The sequence below is a fragment of the Gossypium arboreum genome, chromosome 11 (genome assembly GCF_025698485.1).
Source record: "Gossypium arboreum isolate Shixiya-1 chromosome 11, ASM2569848v2, whole genome shotgun sequence".
NCBI classification, from domain to species: domain Eukaryota; kingdom Viridiplantae; phylum Streptophyta; class Magnoliopsida; order Malvales; family Malvaceae; genus Gossypium; species Gossypium arboreum.
Genome location: NC_069080.1, coordinates 136,211,363 through 136,235,193, shown reverse-complemented (window position 1 = coordinate 136,235,193; position 23,831 = coordinate 136,211,363). Strand labels below are relative to the sequence as shown.

The 23,831-nt window shown below is 35.3% G+C and overlaps 1 protein-coding gene across 1 annotated transcript; it reads left to right on the top strand.

The window, feature by feature from the left end:
• Positions 1–853: 853 nt before the first annotated feature.
• LOC128279225 (putative disease resistance RPP13-like protein 1) lies at positions 854–19,698 on the top strand. The gene is made up of 2 exons (XM_017774642.2): positions 854–1,466; positions 19,564–19,698. The coding sequence occupies exons 1-2, from the start codon at positions 1,149–1,151 to the stop codon at positions 19,627–19,629; spliced, it is 384 nt and encodes a 127-aa protein (XP_017630131.1). The 5' UTR covers positions 854–1,148; the 3' UTR covers positions 19,630–19,698.
• The last annotated feature ends 4,133 nt before the right edge of the window (positions 19,699–23,831 follow it).

Below are 23,831 nucleotides of genomic sequence, written 5' to 3'. Positions count from 1 at the left end.
TTTGGTACCTCAAGTCGAGTGACACAAACCCAATTGGTAAAAGCATGAAAAATATAATATTATTATTTTGTTAAATATAGAGATGACTATATCATTTCAACATTTTATAAAATAAATTAAATTATTCCACTACTCTTAAACTAACTTCTTAAAAATTATTTTCTCAATTAAGACTTTCTTTATTTTTTCCTCAAAACTAAGCTACTCATTATCATTCACTAATTTCTAATTATTAGAAAAAATCTATCCATCTTTTTTAAAATATTATTATTTCTCAAAATATAAAATTTATATATGAAATATTATTTTAAAATTTAAATTTATATAATATTATACTTTTACATGTGCAACAATTTCTAATTACTAATTATGTGCTTTTCACAAGCTTTTCTTTTGTAGATAGACTTGTTCTAAATACGCTCAAAATATGAAAGAGTTTAGATAAAAAGAATAAGGTTTGAAAAATAAGTTTAGACAAAAAATTAAACTTGTTTAAAATGAGCCATGGTCTCCAAAATTAAAATGCCTAAGTCTAACTCATTTTCTACTTTATCATATATGTATAGAATGTAATTTATATAAAATTAAATTAAATATATAATATTATAATGTAAACATTAAAATATATATTTAAATTTTAATAAAAATTTTACCAACAAAATAAAAGAAAATATTAAATTAAAAATAATATACATTTTAAAAAGAATTAAAATGGGATGAAATTTTGGAAATTTAAAAAAAAAAATGGGATGAATTTTTTTTCATTCCCAAAAACAAAGACTGGGATGTGCTTGCTATATTGCCTGTTAATTAAAGTACAAATATGGGCATTGGATGCCATTGCCATGGAACTCAACGTTCATTTACTTGGAAATCGGGATAATGGAGAAAAGCAAGAGAAAAGCATCAAAATTCATAAACAATGTGGGTGAGTGGGCGACTCAGCCATTGTCTTTTTTTCGCCTTCTTTATTCGTTTCACTGCCCAAAAAACCACTTGGGCTCTATTTTATTTATCAGACTATCAGCTCACTACCTCCTACTCTGATTTTTTCAACTTTCACTGATTATACACAATCTCCATCCCGTTCCTGAATTTCCATTTGGCTTCTTCATTTCTCTCTTCTGCTTCCTTCTCATAATTTCACCATGTCTGTCATTGGAGAGGCTGCTCTGTCTGTGTTTCTGGAGCTGTTGGGGGGCAAGTTGCTCGACTCTGCGCTCAACTTTGTTGCTGATCATAAGCAGCTCCACCCACAGCTCAAGCAGTGGCAGTCCATATTGCCCGATATCCAAGCAGTGTTGGACGATGCAGAGGAGAAGCAGATCAAGAACGAGGGCGTGAAGAAATGGTTGGAGGATCTCCAGGACTTGGCTTACGATGTGGATGACATCTTTTATGAGTTCGCTTATGAAGAGTTACGTCTCAAGCTCAACAAATCGCAAGCTCAAGCCAGCACTAGCAAGGTATGGAAACTCATTCCTACCTGCTGTACCAGTAGTAATTTCACTCCCACTTCTTTCCTGTTTATACACAAATTATAAAAATATAAACTATAAAAAATTAAAATTTCATCTGGCCCTCAAAAAAAATTTTCTGACTTCACCCATGTATCTTCCATACTTGCATTTTTGGCACCATCTTTTTCCTTATGTTACATGTTGGCCCATTTTATCTTTAAATTCGCATTTTTTGCCTTTAAATTTTCTTTTGTCTTAAATTTAGTCCTTAAAAGATAAAAAGACCATAAAATAACCCAAATTAATAGGATGATACTCAAAATAAACATGGAATTAACATATAAAAATATGTCGTTCTAGAATTTTATAAAAAATTTATATTTTTAATATTATTCATGCAGCAGTGGGTGTACCATGTTCTAGCCAATGTAAACTGTACAAACCAAAATTTTCATTAGTATGGAAAAGGGTGTTGTTTGTTACGCTATAACACTAGAACAACGGCACCGGCCAGTACGACTAAAACTATAATTTTTTTATTATTTGAATACAATAAAATAAAGAGGTTTTTTTTATTATTTTAGCCATGAATTTGAAAAACACGTGTTATATGTCCTTGTGAAATATTTGTATTCAGTGTCTCAGGTGCGGCTTAAATTTAAATCACTTTAGTCATGTTCTAGTCATGTTATTGTTAAGGCTTTGTCCTTCTATTGTAATTTAAAAAAAAAATTAATGTTCACTAACAAAAATTGTTAAAACACATTAATAATATATAAATAATTAAAAAGCCACTTTTAATATTAAAAAAAAGAAACCCAAAGCAAAAATAAAATCCATTTTGAGTTGAAATGCCAAAAACAGCAGAGTAAAAAAGTAGAGAAATTATGAAAAATAGAAAAAAAAAACTAAACCTATAATAAATAGAGTTTCCATTGTTGGATAATTGCTAGATATAGTATCTAATCTGTCCCCTTTCAAGATTTCACCCTAATTTTGGTCACATATTTTCTTTTTCCATTTCCATTTAAGAAAACAGTTGTTATATATAAACATTACTTTTTTTCTTTTTCTCTTAAAAAAAGAATCTTTTTACAATCCCTTAAATTTTTTGCCTTCTTTTCTTTGATCTGTTTGTTGTTATAAAAACCTTTGGTTTTTTTCAAAATTTAAGAAAAAAAATCTGGGGTTTATCTTTTCTTTTAAAAATTTTCCGAGAAAAAAGTAAAGGAAAGAAGAAAATTTTCAAATGGGTAGAGGGAAAATTGAAATAAAAAAGATAGAAAATTTGAATAGCAGGTGTCGAAACCATTTTCATATCAAGTTTTAGAAAATGGGAATCGATTTTAAAAAACGAAAACGGGAGTCGTCGCCAATCTTTTTAGTATAGAAAATTTGAATAGCAGGTGTCGAAACCATTTTCATATCGAGTTTTGGAAAATGGGAATCGATTTTAAAAAACGAAAACGGGAGTCGTCACCAATCTTTTTAGGTGTGATTGGATCACCTTTAAAACATTTTGTTTTAAAATCATTAGTTTTGGTCCACGAAATAAAAGAACGGGTTCGGGAGTCGGTTACGTACGAGGAAGGATTAGCACCCTCGTAAAGCCCAAAAATTGGTGCCTAATTGATTATCAAATGTCTTTAATTTCGAAAGAAAAAAAAATTTAAGATGTAGTCCTCTTTAAAATATTTTAACTTTGAAAATTGAGATTTACTAGCATCAAAGTATTGACATTAAGTTATCCCTTTTTTGAAATTCCTATCTCGAAATAGCAAAACGCTATATCCAATAAGTTAGGACATTGCTTTGAAATTCCAAGATAGTGGCTTGCATTTAGAAAACCTCTAAAAAACTTAGAAGGGTACTTAATTATTCGAATTCAACGAGAAAAGTGGCAACCCAATAAGTTAGGGCACTACTTCCTCGAAATATCCAAACACCAAGCATTGCCTTATTTGCAAAAAAATCTTATTTCGAGGTAACAAATAAATGAATAAAACGAATAAAAAGATAATAAAAAATAAGCTAGGAAATATTCGAGATTAAAAAAAACTAGTAATAAATAAACAATCATTATGTAAGACTAAAGAATGATAGTATAGTGAAGATAATAATAATATTAATAGTAATAATACAAATAAAAATTTTGGAATGATGTGTGAACTTATATATATGTAAGTGAATATATAGATAAGTAAACAATATATATAGTGAGTGAAGAGTAAAAGGTAAAATAAGTGTATTTAAAGAGTAATGGGTAAAATATAATAATAGTGTAATAGTAGTAATAACGTAATAGTATTAGAAATATACGATATATAATATTGAAGGTAAATACATAATATATACATTTTAGAAATAATCATACTATTAGAAACAACTATTAATAATACTGCATAAATAGATATATAGTAGTAGCATATACATGATATAGTTAAAAATATATAAAGTAAGATAATATGGGAAATAAAAAAATATATAAATGATATAATATTAGGGCATATGCAAAACAATAAAAATACAATATTAAAAGAGATATATATATATATATATATAATGTATACATAATATAATATTAAAATATTTACATGGTATATACATAATAATGTAAAAAAACTATTAGTAATATTATAAATATTACATATAGTAGTAATAATAATATAAAGGTATTTCATATAAACAGTATGCACGTGAAAAAAAGAAAGAGAAAAATAATAATTACAAAAGTATGAAATCAAAATAATATATAGAAACATGTTTATTCTAAAAGAATAACTGAAACTTAATTGAGAGAAGAAACAAAATTCAAGAGATAACTTACAAGTAAAACAAATTATTGAAATGCAATTTTGGGCTAAAATTAATTATGATAAATGTTCGAGATCTAAAATTAAAATGCCCCAAATCTTAAAATACCGCATAAAGGGGGCAAATTGAAATAGCACACAAACTGCAGGGCCAATTTAAAATAATATAAAACTTAAATATGGCCCGATTGAAGGTTAGCACAAAGGAGGGGACTAATTGCGCAAATTACCTAATTAAAGGTAACATGCATGGTCTTAAGCAAAAAAGTTGATTCCACTCCCCCCATGCTACTTTGTTTTATTATTAATTAAAACTACTCCCCCATACTATTTTGTTTTATTATTAATTAAAACTATTCCCCCATATTATTTTATTTTTATCATTAATTAAAACCATTCCCCATACTATTTTGTTTTTATTATTAATTAAAACCATACTTTATTTTCTTTTTTTTTATCATAAAAAACCTTTTTTAAGGAAAAAAACAACAAAAAAAGAGTTAAAACACCACCTTACCACCCTACATTCATTTTTCAAAATAGAGAGAAGGCTCTCAACTCTCTCAACCTTCCCTCCTCGGTCATCGACCAAGCCATCAACAAATCACACGCTGGTCATTTGCCACCGACGGCGGCGCCATGATCCACGGTGGTAAAAAATCTTTCGAGGCCCTTTTTCGCTTCTCTTCTCGAGTAGAGCCCGGATTTTGGGTTAAAATGACCTAAAAACCTTCAAAAATTAATGAGAAGCACCCTAGAACTCAAGAATCCATTCGGTTTTCGGCCACCGATCCTCGGCGGTGGCTTCCTCGGTCGTCCACGATGTTGGAAAACAGAACACCGGTAAGATCCTTCCTTCTTTCCCTTTTTTTTATATTTTTTACAAGTTTTTTTCTTTGTTAAAAATATTTGTAAAATAGATAAAACGAATGAATAGAAAGAAGATCAAAAAAATAAAAATAAGGACAAACACCTTTTGAACTTGTTTTCTCCTTTTGATTTCTCCCAAAAGTCTCTGTAATACAACCCCCTCTAATACAATCTCTTCTCTCCCCAAAATACAATCGATTCTTCCTCAAAACACCATCGATCCCCCCTCTCCTTTACAATCGGTTCTAGTATGGCTTTTATAGCCATTTACAAACTTTATTATATATATTTGCTATCTTTTCTTCTTCTTGTATGGCAGTCAAACGGTGGTGGAGGCATGTGCCACTTGGTTGTGGTTGGAAGTGGGTGGTTGAGGCTTGCGGCTAGGGTTTCTAATTTCTAAAAATAGGTTGTGGGCTAGGGTTTCTAAGCTTTTAGGCTTCTTTTAAGTTTTAATTTTTGGGTTGTAATTGGGTTGGTAGCTTTGTTTGTAAATGGACTTTTAATGGGCATTTTGATTTTTTTATTTTTTTTCAAAATTTGGTTTATTTATGGGTTCTATAGCTGCCCCTCTTTGGTCATTGTTGTGTTAACAGGAATAGAGAAAAGACTAAAAATACCCAATTTTGCTCGGGCTTGCCGAGTTTTGAGTTCTTCGATCTGCTTCTTCGATCTGCTTCTTCGATCTGTTCCCTATAAACACAGGGATGCCAAATCTGCTGTCTTCAACTTGTTCCTATAAACATAGGGATGTCAAATCTGCTATCTTCAACTTGTTCCCTATAAACATAGGGATGCCATGCTGAAATCTTTGATCTGCTTCACTGTAAGCACATGAATGTCAGATCTGCTATCTTCGATCTGTTCCCTATAAGCACAGGGATGCCAAATCTGCTATATTCAACTTGTTCCCTATAAGCACAGGGATGCCATGCTGAAATCTTTGATCTGCTTTACTGTAAGCACAGGAATGTCAGATCTGCTATCTTCGATCTGTTCCCTATAAGCATAAGGATGCCAAATCTGCTATTTTCAACTTGTTCCCTATAAGCACAGGGATGGCATGCGAAATCTTCGATCTGCTTCACTCTAAGCACAGGAATGTCAGATCTGCTATATTCGATCTGTTCCCTATAAGCACAGGGATGCCATATCTGCTATCTTCAACTTGTTCCCTATAAGCACAGGGATGCCATGCTGAAATCTTTGATCTGCTTCACTGTAACTCAGGAAGGCGATATCTGCTATCTTTGATCTACCCCCCGTCTACTACAGAGACGCCAAATCTATTTCTTCGATTTGTTCCCTGACAATAGGAAGGAATAGAATCTAAAGATGGAAAACAAGATAAAAGTTAGATCCTCCAGATATCACCGTTTGAGTGCCTATACACCAGCTCCATGAAGTCTTTCTTGAGTTCAAAATGTGTTTAAAAGATCCCAAGTACTCTGTTGATGCCCCAGTTTGTAGCATTCTTCGCTCTTTGTAACAAGATCATTGTGTACTCTTCAAAATTTGAGCTGCCCTTACAGGTTTTCAACTCAAAAACCTTTTGGTCACAAGGTGCCTTTTGCGGGTTTTCACCTTGGCCTCTCTGTTTTTGATTTTTTTTTTAAGGCGCCCTTTGCGGGTTTTCACCTTAGATTCTCTTCTTCTTTAGACAAAGTATTTTCTAACTGAGTCCGAGTTCACTGGATTAGGTGAACTTTTCCTATCCATTTCTGCTAAGATCAATGCACCACCGGAGAAAGCTTTCTTCACAACATACGGCCCTTCCCAATTCGGCATCCATTTTCCTCTAAAATCCTTTTGAATAGGAAGGATCTTTTTTAGTACAAGGTTTCCCTCATGAAATTCTCTTGGTCGAACTTTCTTGTCATAAGCTTGCATCATTCGCTTCTGATACATCTGACCATGTCGAATGGCTTTTAGCCTCTTTTCTTCAATCAAGTTTAACTGGTCATACCGGGATTGAACCCACTCAGCTTCATCTAACTTTACTTCTGTCAAAATTCGAAGAGAAGGTATTTCTACTTCAATAGGTAATACTGCTTCCATCCCGTAAACTAACGAGAATGGAGTTGCCCCAGTAGAGGTTCTGACAGATGTTCGATAGGCCAGGAGTGCAAACGGTAACTTCTCATACCAAACTCTATAGGTCTCAGTCATCTTCCCCACTATTTTCTTAATGTTCTTGTTGGCAGCTTCTACCGCCCCATTCATTTTTGGACGATAGGGGGAAGAATTGTGATGCTTAATCTTGAACTGGTCGCAAACTTCTACTATCGTTTTGTTGTTTAGGTTCAATGCATTGTCGGATATGATCTTCTCAGGTATTCCATACCGACAAATGATCTCTTTCTTCAAGAATCGACTCACAGCTGACTTAGTAACATTCGCATAAGAAGCAGCCTCTACCCATTTTATGAAGTAGTCAATTACTACAAAGATAAACCGATGTCTATTCGAAGCTCTCGGTGATATTGGTCCAATAACATCCATGCCCCACATGGAAAAGGGCCATAGAGAAGTCATAACATGCAAAGGTGAAGATGGTACATGAATTTTATCCCCATAAATCTAGCACTTATGGCATTTCTTGGTGTAACTGATGCAATCCCCTTCCATAGTGGCCCAATAATAGCCAAACCTCATGATTTGCCTTACCATCGTGAACCCATTTGCATGCGTCCCGCATACACCTTCGTGAACTTCTTCTAGAATAAACTTAGCTTCCACAGCATCGACACATCTCAAAAGTACTTGGTCTTTTCATCTTTTGTACAGGATATCTCCGTCTAAAACATAGTCGCAAGCTAACCTCCTCAAGGTTCGTTTGTCATTTTCACTGGTTTGTTCAGGGTATTCACGATCTCTCACATATCGTAATATATCTTGATACCAGGGGTTATTGTCATTTCCCTCCCTCTCAATGTTACAACAATGAGCTGGAGCCTCGTAAACACTCATTTGAATTGGCTTCATTTCTTCTTCTTTATTTGCCTTGATCATTGAGGCCAAGGTTGCTAAAGCATCTGTCATCTGATTTTTGTCTCGTGGGAGATAATTGAAGGTGATGCTATCAAATTCCTCAAGTAACCCTAAAACTACCTTTCGATAACTAATCAATTTAGGGTCCCTTGTCTCCCATTCACCTCTAAGCTGATAAATAACCAACGCCGAATCCACATATACTTCTAAAGTTTTTATACCTCGCTCTATAGCTGCTTGAAGTCCCATGATGCATGCTTCATATTCAGCCATATTGTTTGTGCAATCAAAGTCCAACTTGTACATAAAAGGATAATGATCGCCATTCGGAGATACGAAGACTGCCCCAATTTTATTAACGACTGCATTAGAAGCCCCATCAAAATTGTGCCTCCAAGAAGAATTTTCAGTCATTGCTATACACATTAACTCCTCATTTGGAAAATCGAAGTTTAGTGGCTCATAATCCTCTAGAGCCCTACTAGCCAAGAAGTCTGCTACCGCACTTCCTTTTATAGCCTTCTGACTTATGTAGATTATATCAAACTCCGAAAGTAAAATTTGCCATCTCACCATTCTCCCATTTAGAGCTGTTGACTCCATCATGTATTTCAACGGATCAAGTTTTGAGATGAGCCAAGTGGTATAGTATAGCATGTACTGTCTTAATCTCCAAGTTGTTGAAATCAGCGCACAACACAACTTTTCGATTGGTGAATATCTCATCTCACAGTTAGTGAACTTCTTACTGAGATAATAAATTGCCTTCTCCTTTTTCCCTGACTCATCATGCTGGCCAAGCACACATCCCATAGAATTACTGAACACTGATAAGTACAGTATTAATGGTTTATCTGGGCTAGGTGGAGGCAATACCGGAGCATTCAACAAATACTGCTTGACCTTTTTAAAAGCATTCTGGCATTCCCCATCCCAAATACCTTGATTGTGCTTTCTGAGGAGGCGAAAGATAGGATCACATTTCTCGATTAGTTGTGAAATGAACCGAGCAATGTAATTCAACCTTCCTAGGAATCCTCGAGCTTCTTTTTGAGTACGTGGTGGAGGTAATTCTCGTATGGCTCTGACCTTGTCTGAGTCGACTTCAATTCCTTTTTCACTGACTACGAACCCTAACAACTTTCCAGATCTGGCTCCAAAGGTACACTTTGCTGGATTGAGCTTCAACTGAAATTTTCTCAACCTTACAAACAATCTTCTTAAGACCTCAATATGCTCTTTTTCCGTACGGGACTTGGCAATCATATCATCGACGTATACCTCAATATCCTTATGCATCATGTCGTGGAACAAGTTCACCATGGCCCTTTGGTACGTTGCTCCTGTATTTTTTAGTCCAAATGGCATTACTTTATAGCAAAAGGTGCCCCACAAGGTTATAAAGGTGGTTTTATCCATGTCCTCTGGATGCATCTTTATCTGGTTGTATCTTGAGAAACCATCCATAAGGGAGAACAATGAATATCCCGCTGTGTTATCTACTAAAGTGTCAATGTGGGGTAAAGGAAAATTATCCTTTGGGCTTGCTTTATTCAAGTCTCTGTAATCAACACACATTCATACTTTTCCATCCTTCTTGGGAACAGGCACAATGTTAGCTATCCATTCGGAGTACTTTACTTCTTGCAAGAATCCCGCATCAAACTGCTTCTTGACTTCGTCCTTTATTTTCAAAACAATATCTGGCCTCATTCTTCGCAACTTCTATTGGACTGGCTTACAATCCTGTCTTATCGGAAGATGATGTACCACAATGTCAGTACTCAATCCAGGCATATCCTGATATGACCAGGCGAAGATATCCTTGAACTCTCGAAGCAACTCAATCAGACCATGCCTTGTGTCCACGCCAATAGGGTTTCGATTTTAAACTCCTTCCCTTCCTTTAGGGCTATATTCTCTATTGCCTCTTTCTCATGTGGCATGATTTGTTTCTCCTCCTGCTTAACCATTCTTAACAGATCGAGAGATACGTCACAATCCTGAACATCTTCAAAATCCTGAGGTTCCTCTAAACATATGTCTTGCTCGCCAGAGAAATTAGGAGCTGTAGTATCAGCGCTCATATCATTGATATCTAGGGACCTGTGAGGGTATGAAAGATTATACAAAGAATGAATGAATCAAAGAATGATTGTTTATGTGCTATGAATAAAAGAGTAAGAATTGCTAGAATTTGAAGGAATATCGGTCGATAAAAATAGAACGATACTCGTTTAAATTGATAAAAAGTTATGTTTTATTTAAATAATTATAGATGAACATAAGCCTATTTCACGAATATAATCTTACTACTCCTAGGCCTTAGAGTAACAGACATGTTTTGAGAATTACTCTGAAAAATTCCAAAATACTACAGGAAGGTCTTCCGCAGTCCAATTATTCAAAGAGCTGCCCGATTCGTAAGGGCGAATGCCCTCGAGGCTTCATTGCTCCAATCCTTCATTATGTACAGCATTAACTTGATGACTTTCCTTTATCAGCAATCCTCCTGATTTGAAGGATTTGGATATAGGTGGGAATGTCATCGGTCCCCACTCCACTTCTCTTCCATTCAAACGCACCTTTCTTCTCGCTTGGCATTTCTCTATTTCCTGCCTCTTGTGCTTGTGGTCTGGCGTGAAGCCCAAGCCAAAGCGGTCCTTCTTCTCAATCAGTTTTGGGATTTGAACCTCTCCTTGCAACTGTCTTCCTAGCCCTTTTCCCGGCAATGCTCCTTTCCCCATCATCATTTGTAGGGCCATCTTCGTGGCTCTAGACATTTTGGGTACCGGCACAATGCTTCCCTCCAAAATAAAGGTGGGATTGATGACCTCTAAAGAGCGAAAAGAACATTCAATAGCCTCTTCATTTGCCTCAACATAAGGGGCCTTGCTGGTAACTGCCGCTATGATGTCCTCTTCCGCATTAATGGTTATTAAGCGACCATCCATCACTAACTTTAATTTTTGGTGCAATGAAGAGGGCACTGCTCTTGCCGAGTGTATCCATGGTCTCCCCAATAAACAATTGTAGGAGGGCTTGATATCCATCACTAGGAAATCAACTTCATACGTATTCGGCCCAATCTCCAAAGGGATGTCGATTTGCCCCATTACTTTTCTTTCAGTTCCATCAAAGGCTCTTACCACATTATGACATGTTTTCATATGTGAATTGTCAATGGGCAATCTGTTCAAGGTGGATAGCGGTAGGACGTTCAAAGCAGACCCATTATCCACGAGTACATTGGAAGTGTATATCCTTTGCACCGAGTAGTGATGTGTAGGGCTTTGGTTGACACTATGCCCCCAGATGGAATTTCATCATCGTTAAAATAAATGAAATTGTCAGCACTGATGTTGTTTACTAACCGGTATAGCTTGTTAACGGATATGTCATGGGTAACATATGTTTTGTTAAGCACCTTTAACAACGCATTGCACCTCAGAGTTCAAGAGTAGGGCTAACACTGATATACGCGCCGGCTGCTTGCGCAACTGCTCGACCACGTTATACTCGCTATGTTTCAGGAATTTTAGAAACTCCTTAGCCTCTTCCTCCTTTATCGGCTCATTGATGAGTACTTCAGTTTCTTTTTCCCTTGTAGCCTTGACATCTTTCGTCTTTGTGGGCTCTACTCTGATATTCCCCCCGTCATAACGTTTCCCACTTCGTGTATGAGAACCTTCATTTTGCGTGCCCTCGACGCGCTTAGCTATACTCTCCCCTCGGTATTGTTATATTGCAGTCATAGCTCCATGGCACCCTCCTGTCATCCTTATAAGGGAAAGGATTGGGTTTATGGATGACTATTTTGGGCCTAGTTTGTGACCTCTCCTCATTATTTCCTGGTAAGGAAATAATAATTCTCGGCTGGCTGGTTCTTTGTCGTTCATTCTCCAGTACACATATTTGTCCTTCATAAAAACTACCCTCAGAAACCTGCAACTCTTTGTTAACTATAAGGCCTTGTACTATGACCTTGAACTCTTCACAATTTTGGATCACATGACCTACTTCCCCATAGAACTCACAATGGTTCTCTATTCCTTCTCCTCCGTTTCTAGAGGTAAGTATACCTCTCTTCACCATCTCCTCCCATATTACCTTCATAGGTGTCTTCACCTCAGCAATGTCTTCCTTGATTTTTCTTTTCTTTGTTTCATCAATGGCATTCACTCCTTTATTGCCATGATTCGGTAACGAATTTTCGGCATTAGGGGTACTGTCGAATTTCACAACCCCCATCTTGATAAGCCTCTCCACGGTCTTCTTGAATCCTGTGCAGTTTTCGATCGAATACCCCGGTATTCCCACATGATATTCGCACTTAGCATTTGCATCATACCATCTGGGGTACGGTGGCTGTAGTGGTTTCAAGTGAAATAAAGCGATGGCATGTGCATCATACAAGCTTTGATAAAGCTCACGATACGTTACAGGGATAGGCGTAAATTGCATTCTTTCCGAATTCTGTCTTATGCCCGATTCCTATCTTTAGGTATTTTGTTGTTCGACCATAGTTGCTTTGGGTTGACCAACCGTGATTGCCCTCGAGTTGAGACTATTCACCTTATTGTCCTTTCTCCTTGGGGCAGATTTTTTAGCCACTTCCCCATCGATTTTACCGCCTCTCACGGTATTCTCAATCATCTCACCCGCCACAACTATATCCGTGAAACTTTTTGTGGTACTTCTAATCATGTGTGATGAATGGCGCCTTTAAAGTATTAATAAATAACATGGTGGTTTCCTTTTCTAACAATGGTGGTTGTACTTGCATTGCCACCTCCCTCCATCGTTGTGCATATTGCCTAAAACTTTCATTAGGTTTTTCTCCATGTTTTGAAGTGTGATCCTATCTGGCGTCCATATCACCACATGGTTATATCACAGATGAAAGCTTGTGCAAGATCACTCCATGAACTGATTCTTGCACGCTCAACTGATTGTACCACCTAGCCAGCCGCTCCCACTAGGGTCAGTCTTGAAAACAATGGATCAATAGTTGATCGTTGTTCACATAACCACCATTCTTCTACAAAACATTGTTATGTGTGCCTCTAGGCAAGTAGTCCCATTGTACTTTTCAAACTCGCATCTTAAATTTATGAGGAAGCACCAAATCGAACTAAACTTAAGTCTTTGGCATCAATCCCATGATGATTGCCAGCGCCTTCTAAAACCCTAAACTTCTCCTCTAACCACCTGCAACGATCTTCCAATTGTTTTGAGGATTTAGTGGCCATTCTTTCCTTCTCCATTAAATCCAGATCAGGAGTAATAGGGTTGATTGAGCTATCACCCAAATTAATTCCCAACCCAGATGGGAAATTTATGGGGATTCTAGCATCCACTGGCCCATATTGAGGCCTTACTGTGACAGATGGCCTTCTAGGAGGTGCCTCGGTTTGCAGGGGCACATGAGGCGGAGTAAAACCGGAAGGAGGACCTTCATTATCCTCTTCAGTGATCGCCATGAGAGCTTTTCCTTTATCAGTGGCTCTTAGCAGCTAGCTATTTCAACCATCATGTTTCTCTGAGCCTCTAGCATCTGCTCCCTCATTTCATTCTATATTTTGGCCAACTCCTCTTTCATTTGATCTTGCATATCTTTTTGTAATTGCTCAAACCTTTGATCCATGTTCTTAGTTTTAGTACGAGTGCCGTAAAGATGTGTGATTTCCAGATTTTCTTTTCTACCTCTCTCTTTTCTACCTCTCTAGAAAGTAAACTTTAACTAATCAGGGTCTTTCTATAACTTTGAATACAAATGATGTGATGAAATGTTATGAGATGCAAATGCATAAATGCAAAAAGAATATCGATTCTGGTTCAACTTCATTTAGAAAATTTTATTTAGAAAAAGAATATCTTTACATATAAGAGGATTACAAATACGATTTCGCCCTAAGGCCCAAAGCTTTAACTCTATCTAATAAAAGGGCTAACTTTTGTCCTACATCTGATGATGATGAATACATCAGACTCAATACGTCAGCTCGAATTGCCAAGTCTTGCACATACTCAGCAACTTCTCGAATCTGAGCTATGGCTTCACCAATGACATGATCCCTTTTTCTGACCTGTTCTTTAGCCTGATGTAGCTCTCCCCTCAGATAATCCTCTTGCGCCTTGAGCTGCTCAACCTAGAGTTCACCGTCATACAATGCCACCTCCAAATCTTCAACCTTGCTTCTTAGCTCCTTTAACTCGACCGTAGAATAATGGTTTTGGTGCCAACGTAGGGATTTTCCAAGTTCCATTATCTTGGTCTTCAATCCTTTATTCTCTTCCTCTAATGCCAAATTCTGCCCCCGCATTTCTTGGAATTTCCTCTCCCAGTACTCGGCTCTATCATTTTCTTCTTGAACCTCCTTCTGCCACTGATTCGAAGATCCTCCTACTCTCGCCATCCTCAAGGCTACTTGTGCCCTTTTGTAATGCTCCCTTAGATCATCTCGATCTTCCTCAATCTTCCTTTTTTCTTTCCTCTCTTTCTCGACTTCCATCTTTTGAATATTAACGTCCAAACTCAAGTACATCTTTTCTTCTTCGAGCTTTGCTATCCTCCTCTCGAACTCCAAGCTTTGTCTCTCGAACTCCTGTTTCATAATTTCTAACTTTGAGGGCCTTACTTGCAAATATTCCTCCATTGGTCGAGCTCCTTCCATACTTGGCTTAGGGATATTATCATTAACTCTTCTACCTCTCCATTCTATGTATTCCGGTGTCGTAGCGGGGCTAATAGCTTTTCCTCTCAATCGACAAGTCTTTTTCCAAGCACTAGAAACTTCACTGACCCTCCTCTTGTAATCAGCTCCTCTATATACAAACTCATTTTGAGCCAACCCTTGAGTCGCTGGTATGAACTGTCTCAATCCATGCTGCCTCAGTACGAGCAAAGAGGCATAGCCAATGGCACCCCAAATCCCCAATAAGGGTACCCAATCAAAACTACCGTGATCGGTAAAGAACCTCACCAGCATCATCTACTTGAGCCCTCCACTCGACATCTTCGATCAAGGTTCAAATAACGCTATCCAATTCTCTTCGAACATCAACTCTCCTTGTTGAAGCTAATATATCTTTCAACGGTGAATAATCCTCAAAGTAAACCCGACAAACCACCCTATCTATCAACCGGAAATGATCAGAGAACCAAGCCAAAAGCAATCGAGCACACCCTATAAACCCCGCCAACACCACCCTCCTACATGCACCTAAAGACCTAAATGTTTCCGCCAAAATTGCAGGGATGTAGTGACCTTTTATCGAGTCGATGAAAAAGATCCGTGGTTGCCTTATTCACATATCCCAAAGCCCTAGGGAAGACCATCAATCCATATAAACTTAGGGCAAAAACATCTATCTTCTTTGTCTCATCAGGGTGTGTCAAAATCAAATCTTTCAAAGCATCCCACGAAATGCACTTGCACTTACCCTTTTCTTTAATTCGGGCCGTGGCCCACTGCTCGCTCATCCCCGTAATAATCATCAATTTCTTCCAAAAGGTAGGGACACAAGGAGCTCGGGAATAGATCCTATCATTCTGAAACCGGGGACAACAAAGTAAAGCAGTGTACACTTCCACAGTAGGTACCATGTCTACTTCTCCAAAAGTGAAGCAACTGTACGCCGGGTTCCAAAACTGAGCAAGGGCTCTGAATAAGTGCTCGTCTATCGGAACATCAAGCAAGTAAGGTAAGTCTCCATAGTTACCGTAGAATAATTGCTTAGTCTCGTTGCCCCACTAATCCCAAATTTCCTTAAGCTCTTGGAGATTATTTTGTGTGACACTTATACGAGTATAATCTGGCAGCTCCGACACATATCCTATAGCTATACTGTCTCCCTTTTCTAGTTGAGTTTGCTCGGACCATCTGTGGACGTTAACGTTGCCTTCCACTTTATCAAGAAGTCCGTTCTCCATAATAAAACTTCCTAACTTAGAAACTGTCCATGAACTGATATCTTTGAAATGCAAAATGACATGCAAGCAAAATAAAAGAGATAGTCAGTATCACATAATATCAATAAATTTCAACGATAACTTATAAGGGTAATGTCTAAGTTGGGCTTATACGGTCCTTCGACATGAGGTTGGTTCTAAAGTTTGAGGTACCCGAACCAGCAGATTCCTCGATCCTCACCCATTATAGGCTCATTTGAATCGAGTTCAGTTCAGGGGAATACATTTCCTTATGGCTACACGGAGATGAAAATCTCATGAAACCATAGGTACGAATGTATCCCGAAAGTGATCCACTATCCTGCATAGAGGCGAAAACCTCACGAAGGCGTAGCTTCTCACTCCCACTTAAGGGTGTGACCACAACGGTCATGCAAAATGCAATGCGATCAAAATATAGCATGTAATAATACAAGCACATGTAATGCAAAGAGGATTAAATTTTAAAATTTTTAATTTCCGACATTAAGACAAGAGATAATCAATTACATGGCCTGACTCTCTTATTACTTCCCCAGTTGAGTCACCAAGCTGTCGAAACCATTTTCATATCGAGTTTTGGAAAATGGGAATCGATTTTAAAAAACGAAAACGGGAGTCGCCACCAATCTTTTTAGGTGTGATTGGATCACCTTTAAAACATTTTGTTTTAAAATCATTAGTTTTGGTCAACTAAATAAAAGAACGGGTTCGGAGTCGATTCACGTTTGAGGAAGGATTAGCACCCTCGTAACGCCCAAAAATTGGTACCTAATTGATTATCAAATGTCTTTAATGTCGAAAGAAAAAAAATTTAAGATGTAGTCCTCTTTAAAATATTTTAACTTTGAAAATTGGGATTCACTAGCGTCAAAGTATTGAAATTAAGTTATCCTTTTTGAAATTCCTATCTCAAACAAAGAAATGCTATATCCAAGAAGTTAGGACATATTGCTTTGAAATTCCAAGATAGTGGCTTGCATTTAGAAAACCTCTAAAAAATTAGAAGGGTACTTAATTATTCAATTCAACGAGAAAAGTGGCAACCCAATAAGTTAGGGCACTACTTTCTAAATTCCCAAACACCAAGCATTGCCTTATTTGCAAAAAATCTTATTTCGAGGTAACAAATAAATGAATAAAACGAATAAAAGATAATAACAAATAAGCTAGGAAATATTCGAGATTAAAAAACTAGTAATAAATAAACAATCATTATGTAAGACTAAAGAATGATAGTATAGTGAAGATAATAATAATATTAATAGTAATAATACAAATAAAAATTTTGGAATGATGTGTGAAATTATAAATATGTATGTGAATATATAGATAAGTAAACAATATATATAGTGAGTGAAGAGTAAAAGGTAAAACAAGTGTATTTAAAGAGTAATGGGTAAAAATATAATAATAGTGTAATAGTAGTAATAACGTAATAGTATTAGAAATATATGATATATAATATTGAAGGTAAATACATAATATATACATATTAGAAATAATCATAATGTTAGAAACAACTATTAATAATACTACATAAATAGATATATAGTAGTAGCATATACATGATATAGTTAAAAATATATAAAGTAAGATAATATGGAAATAGAAAATATATAAACGATATAATATTAGGGCATATGCAAAACAATAAAATACAATATTAAAAGATATATATATATATAATGTATACATAATATAATATTAAAATATTTACATGGTATATACATAATAATGTAAAAATAAACTATTAGTAATATTATAAATATACATATAGTAGTAATAATAATATAAAGGTATTTCATATAAACAGTATGCACGTAGAAAAAAAAAGAAAAGAGAAAAATAATAATTACAAAAGTATGAAATCAAAATAATATGTAGAAACATGTTTATTCTAAAAGAATAACTGAAACTTAATTGAGAGAAGAAACAAAATCCAAGAGATAACTTACAAGTAAAACAAATTATTGAAATGTAATTTTGGGCTAAAATTAATTATGATAAATGTCCGAGATCTAAAATTAAAATGCCCCAAATCTTAAAATACCGCCATAAAGGGGCAAATTGAAATAGCACAATTGCGAGGCCAATTTAAAATAATATAAAACTTAAATATGGCCCGATTGAAGGCTAGCACAAAGGAGGGGACCAATTGTGCAAATTACCCAATTAAAGGTAACATGCATGGTCCCAAGCAAAAAAGTTGATTCCACTCCCCCCATGCTACTTTGTTTTATTATTAATTAAAACTACTCCCCCATACTATTTTGTTTTATTATTAATTAAAACTATTCCCCATACTATTTTGTTTTTATTATTAATTAAAACCATTCCTCCATACTATTTTGTTTTTATTATTAATTAAAACCATACTTTATTTTCTCTTTTTTTTTATCATAAATAAAAACCTTTTTTTTAAGAAAAAAAAACAACAAAAAAAAAGAGTTAAAACTCCACCTTACCACCCTACATTCATTTTTCAAAATAGAGAGATGGTTCTCAACTCTCTCAACCCTTCCCCTCCTCCGGTCATCGGACCGGCCATCAACTGTCAGTTGGCCACCGCCATCGACGGCAAATCCGCTATCCACGGTGGTGGAAAATCTTCCGAGGCCCTTTTTCGCTTCTCTTCTCGAGTAGAGCCGGATTTGGGGTTAAAATGACCCAAAAACCTTCAAAAATTAATGAGAAGCACCCTAGAACTCAAGAATCCATTCGGTTTCTGGCCACCGATCCTCGGTGGTGGTTTTCTCGGTCGTCCACGATGTTGGAAAACTGAACACCGGAAGATCCTTCCTCTTTCCTTTTTTATATTTTTACAAGTTTTTTCTTTGTTAAAAATATTTGTAAAATAGATAAAACGAACGAATAGAAAGAAGATCAAAAAAATAAAAATAAGGACAAACACCTTTTGAACTTGTTTTCTCCTTTTGATTTCTCCCAAAAGTCTCTGTAATACAACCCCTTCTAATACAATCTCTTCTCTCCCCAAAATACAATCGATTCTTCCTCAAAATACCATCGTTCCCCCCTCTCCTTTACAATCGGTTCTAGTATGGCTTTTATAGCCATTTACAAACTTTATTATATATATTTGCTATCTTTTCTTCTTCTTGTATGGCAGTCAAACGGTGGTGGAGGCATGTGCCACTTGGTAGTGGTTGGAAGTGGGTGGTTGAGGCTTGCGGCTAGGGTTTCTAATTTCTGAAAATAGGTTGTGGGCTAGGGTTTCTAAGCTTTTGGGCTTCTTTTAGGTTTTAATTTTTGGGTTGTAATTGGGTTGGTAGCTTTGTTTGTAAATGGACTTTTAATGGGCATTTTGATTTTTTTTTATTTTTTTTCAAAATTTGGTTTATTTATTTTAAGGCCCGGGCAAAATATGGGTTCTACAGCAGGCAAGTAACATTTTCAAAGAGGCGAAATGGGTTGTTGAAGAAAGCTAAAGAATTGTCCATTTTATGTGATGCAGAGGTTGGGGTTATTATTTTTTCAAGCACCGGCAAGGTTTATCAATGGTCCAGCACCAGATATATAATATGGTATAACACTTATATATATATATATATATATATATTATAGATGATTTTTAATAATTAAAATCTAGATCTTTTTCAATTTTTAATTTTAGCAATTTTTTTTTTGTAAGCATGAAAGTAAGTTTTCTTATAATTTGATTGATTTCCATTATTTTTCTTTTCTTAATAATTGGCTGTCATCTCAATATTGAATTAATATAAAGTAGTTTAAGTTTCGCTTCAGTTAAAATTTCATTGTGTTTTGATTTGTTTTAGTTAATATCGGCTTATATGAGTGTATATTAGTTTGTAACGGTCAATAAAACTTATATATATTTATTTTCTTGAATGATTATTGTAGAACCCATATTTTGCCCGGGCCTTAAAATAAATAAACCAAATTTTGAAAAAAAAATAAAGAAAAAAATCAAAATGCCCATTAAAAGTCCATTTACAAACAAAGTTACCAACCCAATTACAACCCAAAAATGAAAACCTAAAAGAAGCCCAAAAGCTTAGAAACCCTAGCCCACAACCTATTTTCGAAATTAGAAACCCTAGCATAAGCCTCAACCACCCACTTCCAACCACTACCAAGTGGCACATGCCTCCACCGCCGTTTGCCTGCCATACAAGAAGAAGAAAAGATAGTAAATATATATAATAAAGTTTGTAAATGGCTATAAAAGCCATAATAGAACCGATTGTAAAAGGGGGGGATCGATGGTATTTTGAGGAAGAATCGATTGATTTTTGGAGAGAAGAGATTGTATTAAGGAGGGTTGTATTACAGAGATTTTCGGGAGAAATCAAAAGGAGAAAACAAGTTCAAAAGGTGTTTGTCCTTATTTTTATTTTTTTGATCTTCTTTCTATTCGTTCGTTTTATCTATTTTACAAATATTTTTAACAAAGAAAAAAACTTGAAAAATAAAAAAGAGGAAAAGAGGGAAGGAACTTACCGGTGTTCGGTTTTCCAACATTGTGGATGACCGAGGAAGCCACCGCCAAGGATCGGTCGCCGGAATCCGAATGGATTCTTGAGTTTTATGGTGTTTCTCATTAATTTTTGAAGGCTTTTTGGTTGTTTTAACCCCAAATTCGGGCTCTACTAGAGAAGAGAAGCGAAAAAGGGCATAGGAAGATTTTTCGCCCACCGTGGACGGCGGCGTCACCGTCGGTGGTGGTGACCGGCGTGATGATTGATGGCCAGTCCGATGACCGGAGGAGGGGAAGGGTTGAGAGAGTTGAGAGCCTTCTTTTTATTTTGAAAAATGAATGTAGGGTGGTAAGGTGGTGTTTTAACTTTTTTTTTGTTGTTTTTTCTTAAAAAAAGATTTGTTTTTATATGATAAAAAAGGAGAAAATAAGGTATGATTTTAATTAATAATAAAACAAAATAGTATGGGGAATGGTTTTAATTAATAATAAAAATAAAATAGTATGAGGGAATAGTTTTAATTAATAATAAAACAAAATAGTATGGGAGAGTAGTTTTAATTAATAATAAAACACAGTAGCATGGGGGGAGTGGAATCAATTTTTTTGCTTGGGACCATGCATGTTACCTTTAATTGGGTAATTTGCGCAATTGGTCCCCTCCTTTGTGCTAGCCTTTAATTGGGCCATATTTAAGTTTTATATTATTTTAAATTGGCCCTGCAGTCTGTGTGCTATTTCAATTTGCCCCCTTTGCGCGGTATTTTAAGATTTGGGGCATTTTTAATTTTAGATCTCGGACATTTATACGCAATTAATTTTAGCCCAAAATTTGCTTTCAATAATTTGTTTTACTTGTAAGTTATCTCTTGGATTTTGTTTCTTCTCTCAATTAAGTTTCAGTTATTCTTTTAGAATAAACATGTTTCTACATATTATTTTGATTTCATACTTTTGTAATTATTATTTTCTCTTTTCTTTTCTTTTTTTTACGTGCATACCGCTTATATGAAATACCTTTATATTATTATTACTACTATATGTATATTTATAATATTACTAATAGTTTATTTTTACATTATTATGTATATACCATGTAAATATTTTAATATTATATTATGTATACATTATATATATATATATCTTTTAATATTGTATTTTTATTGTTTTGCACATGCCCTAATATTATATCGCTTTATATATTTTTCTATTTCCCATATTATCTTACTTTATATATTTTTAACTATATCATGTATATGCTACTACTATATATCTATTTATGTAGTATTATTAATAGTTGTTTCTAATATTATGATTATTTCTAATATGTATATATTATGTATTTACCTTCAATATTATATATCGTATATTTCTAATACTATTACGTTATTACTACTATTACACTATTATTATATTTTTACCCATTACTCTTTAAATACACTTGTTTTACCTTTTACTCTTCACTCACTATATATATTGTTTACTTATCTATATATTCACATACATATATATAATTTCACACATCATTCCAAAATTTTTATTTGTATTATTACTATTAATATTATTATTATCTTCACTATACTATCATTCTTTAGTCTTACATAATGATTATTTATTTATTACTAGTTTTTTTAATCTCGAATATTTCCTAGCTTATTTGTTATTATCTTTTTATTCGTTTTATTCATTTATTTGTTACCTCGAAAAAGATTTTTTGCAAATAAGGCAATGCTTGGTGTTTGGAAATTTCGAGAAAGCAAGGTCTCTAACTTATTGGGTTGCCACTTTTCTCGTTGAATTCAATAATTAAGTACCCTTCTAAGTTTTTTAGAGGTTTTCTAAATGTAAGCCACTATCTTGGAATTTCAAAGCAATATGTCCTAACTTATTGGATATAGCGTTTTGCTGTTTCGAGATAGGAATTTCAAAAAAAGGATAACTTAATGTCAATACTTTGACGCTAGTGAATCCCAATTTTCAAAGTTAAAATATTTTAAAGAGGACTACATCTTAAATTTTTTTTTCTTTCACATTAAAGACATTTGATAATCAATTAGGTACCAATTTTTGGGCGTTACGAGGGTGCTAATCCTTCCTCGTACGTAACCGACTCCCGAATCCGTTCTTTTATTTCGTGGACCAAAACTAATGATTTTAAAACAAAATGTTTTAAAGGTGATCCAATCACACCTAAAAAGATTGGTGGCGACTCCCGTTTTCATTTTTTAAAATCGATTCCCATTTTCCAAAACTCGATTTGAAAATGGTTTCGACAGCTTGGCGACTCCGCTGGGGATGTAATAAGAGAGTCAGGCCATGTAATTGATTATCTCTTGTCTTAATGTCGGAAATTAAAAATTTTAAAATTTAATCCTCTTTGCATTACATGTGTTTGTATTATTACATGCTATATTTTGATCGCATTGCCTTTTGCATGACCGTTGTGGTCACACCCTTAAGTGGGAGTGAGAAGCTATGCCTTCGTGAGGTTTTCGCCTCGCGCAGATAGTGGATCGCTTTGGATACATCCGTACCTATGGTTTCGTGAGATTTTCATCTCCGTAGCCATAGGGAAATGTATTCTCGAATCGAACTCGATTCAAATGAACCTATAATGGGTGAGGATCGAGGAATCTGCTGGTTCGGGTACCTCAAACTTTAGAGCCAACCCCATGTCGAAGGATCGTATAAGCCTAACTTAGACATTACCCTTATAAGTTATCGTTGAAATTTATTGATATTATGTGATACTATCTATCTCTTTTCTTTTGCTTGCATGTCATTTTGCATTTACAAAGATATCGGTTCATGGCCAGTTTCTAAATTAAGAAGTTTTATTATGGAGAACGGACTTCTTGATAAAGTGGAAGGCAACGTTAACGTCCACAGATGGTCCGAGCAAACTCAACTAGAAAATGGAGACAGTATAGCTATAGGATATGTGTCGGAGCTGCCAGATTATACTCAGATAAGTGTCACACAAAATAATCTCTAAGAGCTTAAGGAAATTTGGGATCAAGGGGCAAAGAGACTAAGCAATTATTCTACTGAGAACTATGGAGACTTACCTTACTTGCTTGATGTTCAGATAGACGAGCACTTATTCAGAGCCCTTACTCAATTTTGGAACCCGGCGTACAATTGCTTCACTTTTCGGAAGTAGACATGGTACCTCTTCGTGGAAGAGTACACTGCTTACTTCGTTGTCCCTGCTTTCGTAATGATAGGATCTATTCTGAGCTCCTTGTGTCCCTACCTTTTGGAAGAAATTGATGATTATTACA

What these genes read in the sequence shown, in the direction of transcription:
- LOC128279225 (XM_017774642.2), top strand. Translation starts at nt 1,149, where the DNA reads ATGTCTGTCATTGGAGAGGCTGCTCTGTCTGTGTTTCTGGAGCTGTTG. An exon ending in CTCAAGCCAGCACTAGCAAG is followed by an intron (nt 1,467 to 19,563) that starts GTATGGAAACTC and finishes TATGTGATGCAG; the next exon opens with AGGTTGGGGTTATTATTTTT.